General features: G+C 34.9%; 1 protein-coding gene across 1 annotated transcript; it reads right to left on the bottom strand.

The window, feature by feature from the left end:
* Positions 1-9,294, bottom strand: LOC129256366 (dual 3',5'-cyclic-AMP and -GMP phosphodiesterase 11A-like). The gene is made up of 8 exons (XM_054894597.2): positions 9,194-9,294; positions 8,154-8,244; positions 7,063-7,163; positions 5,684-5,761; positions 3,862-3,925; positions 3,200-3,274; positions 2,389-2,472; positions 1-1,713 (listed from the first exon to the last, which is right to left on the bottom strand). Exons 1-8 carry the CDS (start codon positions 9,292-9,294, stop codon positions 1,573-1,575), a joined length of 735 nt encoding a protein of 244 aa, XP_054750572.2. The 3' UTR covers positions 1-1,572.
* Between the last annotated feature and the right edge of the window lie 1,088 nt (positions 9,295-10,382).

Raw genomic sequence — 10,382 nt, forward strand, 5'->3', positions numbered from 1 at the left:
TAAAATGTTTTTATACATTTATTATAAGTTTGATTTCTCATATAACAAATATGTACATTCATATTGTTTATTACAATATTCACATCAAATCATTTATTCGATCGTATTTCTCCTCAAGAAAGTCTTCATATTCTTTTCATTCAACCTCTTGACAGAACAAAAAAAAAGATGTTTTATGTGCATCATCGATCTTGTTTGAAATAATTTGTGATTCAGGTACGTGCTGCAAGGAATGTTTTTTTATGTGAATAAATAAATGCTATTATTATCATCATTATCATTTTATCACGTGTTTCTTTTTAAGCTGTCTCAGCATTCCCATATCATTATTTATTTTACTATGTATATGTACATTTTTTATGAATGAAATGAATCGAATTGAAATTATTCTGATTATTATTGTTGTTATTATCATGGGAATACAAAAAAAAAATCTGTTGGATGAAGCCAAGAACACGGAAGTGTTACTTCTGAAGCTGAAGTAAATCTGAAGCCACGGAACAGTTTGAAGGGGAAGGGGAGCTGACCATGCAAAACAAATCACAATCAGATGGTCATTTTTACGTTTTTGCATACGGTTTTGGAAAAAAAGTGGGGACTGAAGCCCCCAGCCCCCGGGTTCCGCGGTCAATGAATGTGGTGTACAGCTGTTGATTGAAATGACGATGTAGTTTCTTGATCACGAGTTTGTGACAAAATCATTTTCTCGTGAAACTTCCAGTTTCTGATAAAGAACTGCACAATATTGTTCATCCTTTTTTCAATTTATAAAAGTATTGAACATTGTATATGCAAAATTCTTCAGAAACTTTCATCTTTTGATATGAGCCGCTCTTGACGATTTTCGTGTTTCATAGAGCAGTCTATGGGAGTGGGTTGCCCCCGTCCTCCACCCCCTATACATACCAAAATCTCACGAAATTTTAATTATAATCTGTAATTCGTTTAATTACCAAAGTTATATTGAAACAATGATTTATCTATTTATTGAACATTTTATTACAATATTATTTATTACTGATTTATATCTTTGACTTTTAATCTGTTTTGTAAATTCATATATAATTATAATTATGTTTGTTGTTATATTTATTACTCAAAAATGAAAATGAATATTTTGAAATTGGAATTAAATTGAAACTTTATTTACCACAATCTTCATAAAAATATGCAAATCAAGATTAGGTAGAATTAATAAAAAAATTATTTCTGTTGTCGCTGAAAACTGTTCAAATGAACGTTCCAACTAGACGGGATAAAGGATTGCTACCACTTCCAGTAATAATCAATGTATTCGAATTTTCGAACAGATTGGGGTTTGAAACGCTTCTTTCTTGGATAGAGGGTCATCCAATTATTTCCGGTAATTGAATTAATCCAATTCCATGTATTAAATCCATTGTAATCCAGGTATTCGACTTTCGAAGAACGTTTTTGTCAGAAGCGTTTCTTTCTTGTATGCGAGGTCAAGGGTCATTCAGTCACTTCCGATGTTTATTAGTCCTTGTCAACAAGACGCAACGTTATAACAAATAAACCATATTTTATTTCTATAGTCCTTGATCCTGGAGATTAAACACTCCCTTGCTTGGAGTTGAGATAAGAGCTCTTTTTCCTTCTCTTCCTTTGTTCATTCAGATCATACCATTTCTGTCTGTTGGCTCGTACACCGTCCAACATCGGTCTGAACTTGATTGAGACATGGGTGAGAGACTGCATGAAAAAAAAATCAAATAAAAAAAAGAAATACAAATATAATCGTTAGAGACTACTTAAAAATAAAAAGAAATCAATGAAAGTATTCATGTAACATACGTGTTTATAGCGTAAATTAATGTTTATTATCACATGCATTGATTGGGCTATAAACGTAAAATGGTGGATTTAATCGTGGGTATATAGAGCACCCGCCTCATGAACTTGCTATTGCTCTCAACCAATCAGATATCACTATTTCAGCAACTTTTGAACAGCTATCGTAAAATTTATATAATTTATGAAATAGGGCGAGGCGCCCGTTTCATAGAATATTATTATCATCAGGATGACTTAAGTTCCAACTATCATGATAACAAGGCTCTGCAGCCAATAATAATCAGGCCTTCCATGAATGTTACCAAAATGGCAACGGGGCCCCACCTAGTCCCAGCTTACTTTGGCTTGAAGAAATAGTTTTAGTAGATATAACAAATGATGGTGCAGTATCATAACCATTTTTGTGAAATGGCGGCCTTTGGCCTCTATCCTTTCTCTCTTGATATTTCAAGAATAGACAGGCGCTGATCCAGGGGTCTCCTCCAAATCCTTTTTTTTCCTAGTCATTTTTCAGTGGGGTCATAAGCCCAGAATTTTGCCCCGTTAGGCATAGAGAACTTTAACATAACCTACCTCATAGAGTGGTATACAGACTCCGTCGATGAAACCAAGCTGCATTTCTGGGAGCTCATCTTTCCTACTTCGATCAAACATAGACTGAAATTAAAACGAAAAATAATAGAACAATAATAATGCGCCGATTATCTATCTAGTTGCCTATTCAATGACGCGCGACATAATTGTTATCCCGTCTTTTGCTTCTAGAATACCCACAAGACAAAATTGTTGGTTTAGAAAAAATGATATGAAAAACATCAGTAATACCTTAACATCTGGCATTGAAATTATTCTCCAGCCTTATTTCAAGTTCGGTGCTGGTGTAAAAAAACAGCCAAACACCAACACCTGGGCCCCGTCTTACAAAGAGTTGTGATTGATCAAATTTATCGTAACTCTATTGAAATCCATCAGTGTCATAATTTTTTCTTTAGGAAATTTGCACAATGTCATTTGCAAACAAAGAGAAGCATCGTGAATTTTCGAGAAAACAATGAATGCATGAATATACATCAAAGCTAGAAAATATTTCGACCAAACATGCATAATAGATGTTGACGTTGCTGGCCGTCCATATAGTTGCAATTGATCGGATCAATCACAACTCTTTGTAAGACGGGTCCCAGGTGTCAACACTGAGCTTGAAATCACCTGGCAACAGTGAGATCAATTGATAGCTCAACACGTTGTGAAGTCATTTCAAACACGATCCTTATTTCAAGTTCGGTGGTGCTGTGGCTGGTGTTAAAGTCGGCTAGACATTAACACCTTACTTCTAACACCAATCTTGCCAACACTGAACGCCCTGCTCAGCTAAGACCCTTACCGTTGGTTCGATCTTGAGTTCGTTTCTCTCCATGTCTCCCTGATCAAAGAACTCACTTGTCACTAGTTCAGCAATCTTAAAGTAAAGTGATAAGAAGAAAGTGTAGAGATTATCTCGTGAAATATAAAAGGGTAAGTATGCAGGTTGTTTATCGCAGTCGGGAGCGTAGAACTGTAACATAATTATAGAATCGAGCCTAAATGAAGGTCTAAGGCGAATAAATATAATTTACGATCACTTTTGGAGCTTTTCTGTACTCCCTGATCCTATAATGAGAGTTCATTTTGTTCGACCGAATTTCAATATTTCAAGAATGATTCCTTTATGGCATGTTTGATTAAGAATTACAACTATGGTAACATTACCATTATGACAACTATCATGGTAACTGCCATAACAGGACTCGGTAGCCAATCACAATAAAGGTTACCATAGTTTTAACTCTTTATGAAAAAAGGCCCTAAATTAAAAAAAAACGTGGTGGATCTTTAGTAGATGTAGAAGGATTATCAAAAACTCGTTGTAACTCGTTGCGTGGAGATACAAATATTATTTTATGTTTCATTTTTAGCTGACATTATAAATGCAGATAACTCACTCCACTCTTTAAAGCATTATTTTCAAGGAATTAAAATTGTAATTTTCTTTTTTTTATGACTCACTTTCTGCTGTATCCTCCATGGTTTTGTGCTCGCAGCGACATCACTTGCTGTCATCAATATTGACCTGTGTGTCGATGTAACAAAACAAGAGTTTTCAACATAATTATTAGCCTAAAAATAAGCATTTCGACAGAGATATCAAATTTTGAGTTCTAGGAAATTTTTTTTAGTAATCAGTAAAATCTAATTCCGATGAATTAGATGAACGAGAATGCGAAATGATGATTTATGCAGTAACATAGCCAACATAACATCATAACGAGTGACACAATCATCAATCGTTCCTTAGACTTCTTTAACTATTTAATTTCTTGTTTTTGTTTGATTGTATTTACATTTCATTTTCATTAATTTATTGATTTATCTATTCATTTATTGGATTATATTTTTATTCATTCATTAACTTATTTATTTAATCATCTATTTATTCATTCATTCATTTGTTTTTATTTTTGGCTTATCGTTTTAAATTTGATCTTTTTTTTTGGGGGGGGGGGGTTGAGGGGGCTCTAATCTAGTTCAACCATGGTACTGATCAGTATATTTCTAGATCTATGTGATTCGAATTTTAATTGTACTAAGTTGTAGAGCAGTATTGTTTGGTTGCAACATCTGTAATTATTTTGAATAAGAAAGGGGATGGGCTACCAAAATTCTTGCCAAAGGAATGTTAATGCACCTATGGCAATCTACTTATATATAGTTGCACTAAAAGCGCTTTAAAACCCCAAAACGCACCCTCAGAATATCATGCTTAAGAAAATTTCGTGATAAGAAAAATATGATATATGTGTTCATAATCATGTAGAATGATTATATGAGGTTATAATGCATGCGTAACAAGTCGTAATCCTTTGTAGGGATATGAAGAAAAGAAATTTCAATTACTACCACTCTATGTCGTAAAGCATTTTGGTAAAGAATTAGATATGAATTAGGTTGTTTACAATGTAGGCTCTCCTATATTTTATACCCTTCATGTTTTCTTCAGGATTTTAGTTACAAATCATTTAATTCCCTCCCCCCGGCCCTCACATTTTGAATAATCTCAAATGATATTATTGTTTACAGAGTTTTTCTTGTAGGCGATATGAATTTAATGCCCAGTTTAATAAAAATATGTGGGAGTTAGCTTTCGGTTTATTCTGATGTTAGGGTTTTTTATTCCTTTGGAATTACAATGTTTTACTGGTTAGATTGTAAGATATATTTGTTATGTGTCTTTTAGATTATTTTACGTAATTTCATATGTGTACATATATATAACAAATTGTGCTATTAATTATATTCATACTTCTGATCTAATTGTGATAATTTGTATGTTATCATGCGAACAGTGGAGTTGTAGACAGCGGTTTTGTAACTTACATTGCTACCCTGTGTAAAAAAATGCAAATAAAATAAACAAAGAAATAGATTTAGAATTATGCTTTAATCAAAGCCATCTATTGCAACAAATGTCACAGTCACGACAATGAAAATCGGATCCAAACCAATCAATAGTAGGTCTATGTAATTCAAGCAAATGATATAGCGTTGTTCGGTCTAGTACACTGCAAACACTCCGGTGTTGATTTAACACCAGCCCAGAATCTATATGTCCACACCAAAGAAGTATTTACCAGTTTGGAATCAAACCGATGCTGTTTCAAAACTAATTTGTGTTGTATAAACACATATCTGGTGTTAGACCAAAATCAAACTGGTGTTGTTTAACACTTCTCTGGTGTGGACATATATAGATTCCGGGCTGGTGTTAAATCAACAACGGAGTTTTTTTTTCAGTGTATCGGGCTTGTTGGTGTGACTGTTAATAAGTTACCTGAGAAGTTCTTTGTTATGTGATGCTGTCCAGCTATGATTTTGAGTTCTTATCATCTCAAAGAATTGACCCCGAACTCTGAAAATAAGTTAAATCAGAATGGCAAGTTAGATTTAATCACACTTTCAGACATATAATATTGAAAAGATAAATATTTTTCAACACACACTTTCAACTGAAGTATCACTAAATGAATTATTTGGTCAAATTTATACACAATTATCCATGTGAAAAGGTCTATTCCGTTTTTCGCTCTCTTCACTCACTCACATGATTTAAGAACGAGTCCACTGTCTATTTCAGACTGATTCAAAATTGCTTTGTATCTAAACTTGGTTGCTACACTGTAAAAAATGAAGTGCTAATTTAGCACTTACAGTGCTTGTATAGTGTCTGCACTTCGAGTACTGATTTTCTAGTTTAAATTTGAACTAGAACATCAGCACTGGTAGTGCAGTCACTATATAATCACTGGAAGTGCTACATTAGCACTTCATTTTTTACAGTGTAGCAGATTGTCAAATTCAGGGTCCCGTTCCATAAACTTTTGCCATTAAAAAACTCTGGCAAACAAAATTATGCCATTAAAAATTACACATTAAAAAGCTCTGGCAAAAAAGTTTTTTTTATGGCAAATGTTTTATGCAACGGGCCCCTGATCATCTAACACCTTTAATATATGGCCGCTAAACCCTCTTGGTCTGATATCAATTTGGTATAATTACCAGATAACAGTTTGGTCCAAGTATCATTTTGGTCTAATACTCAGTTGGTCGAACTGTCATTTAGTCTAATGCCCCGATGGTCTCATGACCATTTCGTCTACTTTTCCTTCAGTTGCATTTTGTCATACAAATACTGGTAAGATTAAAAGTTCATTTAATCATATAGATTGAGTGGGGTAAAAGAACACAGGCAAAATGAGTATATACTACCCATAAATTAGACAAAATGTATTTGGTAATTTGGCTAAATGTCAAATGTCTAATATCAAATGGTTAGTAGACAAACTTAGGATTAATTTATTAGAGCACGTTGGATGAGAACAAACGGATAGTGGACAGGTGGATAGGAATGTAGAAAATAATTATATATATATATGTATATAATGTATATATATATACTATTTATAATCAATGATTATATTTTGTTCCCTGTACAAGTTCTCATAAATTTACGGATATTTTAGTGATCGAGTCGGTCTGAAAAACCTAATGTACTACATGGCGCAACTTCGCCTATATATACCACGCCTCCAAACCTATATACCCTTTCAAGAAACAAGGCACTATGGGCGAAATGAGAGAAGATACACGAGGTTGTTTTGTTTTAATTTGGCGACCCTTGAGCATGTTGGAGTAGATAAGAGAAAGACTTACTTGAAGTGAAGAGCGAGGTCAGTTGAGATTATTGAATGCTTGAGAATATTCATTGCCTCGCTGTATTGCTCAGATGACAGGTTCCCGAAGATGTTATGACCCTGAAGATGAAAGAGGAACGTGAAACCTTTGAGTTTTAATAGGGTTTTCAATTTTATCCCGGTGGATAAAAATTACTATTGCATTGTTACTTTGTAATCCAATGGTAACTGCCATGGTAGCAATGCTCAATAGACAATCGAAACCAGGGTTTTCATGGAAGTATACCATTGGATGGCAAAGTTATCATAATATTAACTTTTTGTGCAACTGGGTTGCAAAGCACCAATGTATACAATTATTTAACACCACGGTTGTGAATATGTGGGTTAGTATTTTCTATTGACGCTGTACTGACACTTCTCTCAAATTTTAAAAATCTATCTGAAAATTGTAACAAAAGTACACGTAAAATGTCCACTAAGGCCTTCTTTTCAAACTTTCAAATGCAAAAGCCCAACAAACGATCTTGTTGGTTAATTCGGTCGCTTCATCCACTCGCTTTGTGTGTTCAACCCCCCCCCCCCGTATCAAATTCTGCATCCGGCTATGATGATCATACCTTTAACATAATAGGACATATTTTTTTATAAGTTATTCCTTCCCATCTGATCATATCCATTAAATAAGCATCTACAGTGTTTCTCTTTTTTTTTTTTTTTCCTTTTCGTTTCAGTTGATTCCATGGATAGAAATATTCTCCATGACTATACAGAGTTCCGCAAGGCTTAACATTCATGACAATAAGACCGCTACTGTTTGCAGTTTACGTCAATGATTATTCTACTGATCTAGGTAATACCTTTCCAAGCAAAACACATAAAATGGATAAGTAAACAATGAATAAACAGATAGATCAATAAATATAAAAATAAATATATAATCAAATATATATGATGAATAAATAAACATTACGTAAATAAAAAATTCTCGCCCCAACCGTTTCGGATGAAATACAAATCCGATAGTAACATTTTATGGGGTCATGATTAAAATGAAACCTCAAATTCAGGTGATATACCACTTGATGATTACATAGAAAGAATTTTTACCTGGCTACTAAGGATCATGACTGCATGATTAAAGTGATGATATTCCATGGTAGCCTTTGAACCATACAACTGTGCTAGGGGTGATTGTGACCTACAAACCAAAAGAGAAAAATCAGTTAAAATGTGAATGATTTCACCATCACAACCGTGGCGTATACTGCCGTCGTCTTTGCTATTGGAATGCCTGGTAAATGAAAATCTACATAGATGACCTATAGATGGGGGCGTGGGGACACTGGACCCCAAAAGTCTGACCATTGATCTATTCAATCTTGGCCAATAATGAGTTGTTGTTTTTTCTTAAAATTCGAATGGTGAACCGTATCAAGGTGGCACCTCAACGGGGCATTTGGGCAGGGGGAGACCGCCACAAGATTTTTTTATTAAAGTATTAAATGGGGGGGGGGGGGGGTAAAGAAAAAGATGTAAGAAAGAAGGGTGGGTGTATAAAGGAGAGATTTTGGACCGTGATAATAATATATATATAAGTTAAATAAATTATATGAAAGACTTGCCCCTTATACAAAATGCAGGCGCTTATCCCTGCAATGTATTCATAATTTTAAGATGATAAAAATCTAGTGCAACACTGCAATGTGATGTCTTTCAACGAATTTTATTTGTTCGTGCTTTCGCTGATCTGTCCTTGAAAGAAAAATGTCAACATACTACTTCTAAATCGTAAACAACGTGTTTTGTTTCTCTCCCGGGCATTTTTTCTCTAGTTCTTCGCAGTCCCCCCTCCCCCCCCCCCCGCCTTTATGTCAGTTGCATCCCAAGTAAGTGCCTCTGATATACATTAGGTGTTTCATAAATCTGATCGTAATGTTACACATCATCATTTATCAAGAAAGGGTCGGCAGTTGTATGTAACTTACAAACAGCTTCATGAAATGTAGCACCCTACGACTAACCATGCACCTACAACACTAGGCTACTTTGTTACCCGCCTGTTTCATTTCCCGCCCTTTTCACCATGTCCAAAGAAAACCATCGATTTTCACCTGACACTGATGTCTACTCGTATTTCTTTTTCTCACCCGTACGCTGCAGTTAATGAGTAACCCAAGCCGAGAAGAGCCTCATGTAACGTGTATTTATGCAGTATATTAGGCTTTTCGCTAGGAGCCAACGAACTCATCCTATTCATAGGATAATATGACATAAATTTGGTTCCAAGGCTTCACTGTTGTCAGTGGTGAAATAAGGCACAAAAAATTAATAATTAGAGGGCACGAAATTGCGTATGGCACAAATTTTCTAAAAACAAGACGCGAGCGTTTCAAGATATTGACATGATTATAGAAAAATAATATATTTCACCCTTTCCCACGGTTTTCTTTGTTCCCTTTTCTCCTTCTCTTTCTTTTCTGATTTTCTTGGATGTCGAACTTTTTTGGCGCGGGAGGGGGGGGGGAGTTCCGTGACTTCATGTCCACTATAAACCCTATATAGCCTATATGCCAGGCAGTGAATGGTGTAAAATCATTGTTTATTTAAAGTAAAATACAATCATCATATTCCCCCACATTGAATTCGTGATTCCCAAATCAAGGGGCGGTGGTCAATGGGAAGGGATGCCCCTACGGTACATTCATGCGATGGAAAGGAACCAAAAAATGGAAAAGGAGAATAACGCAAAATGATAAAGAATGGTATTAAAAAAAAAAGACTTGATGGGATGTGGACGCGCATACTCTCTAATCTTCCTTTTTCATTGAGATATGAATAAAAATGAAATCGAAATACACCCAAATAATGATATATTCATGCTCGAAATCTTTGTAAATATTTACTCTGCGTACCTCGGATATGATGTTAAAACAGGGTTCCGTGGTCGACAAAAATCGAATAAAAGTTATTTACAAGCATACATGCTGAATAGAAATCGGGGGGGGGGGGGAGACAAAAAGCAACCCGAGCAATTAACTTAATTCATGAGCACATGACATCCATGTACACATACAGCTTTCTTCATTAGATGTGAATGTAGGCCTATATTTTGTTATGTTTCCTTATATCAAATGGATACCCGGTAGGATGCGAAAGATATTGTATGTTTGATTTTGCCAGCGCCATAATGAGGCTGCGATGAATGCAATGAATTTTTCGTGCGGGATTGAAATGAATCCAATGACCGGGGTAATAATATGCTGTAACGTGCTTTGAGCCATTCTGGGAAAAGCGCTTTATAAAAATTAGCTATTATTATTGCTTTTTGTCAATATG

This window comes from Lytechinus pictus, chromosome 3 (assembly GCF_037042905.1).
Source record: "Lytechinus pictus isolate F3 Inbred chromosome 3, Lp3.0, whole genome shotgun sequence".
Taxonomy (NCBI): Eukaryota; Metazoa; Echinodermata; class Echinoidea; order Temnopleuroida; family Toxopneustidae; genus Lytechinus; species Lytechinus pictus.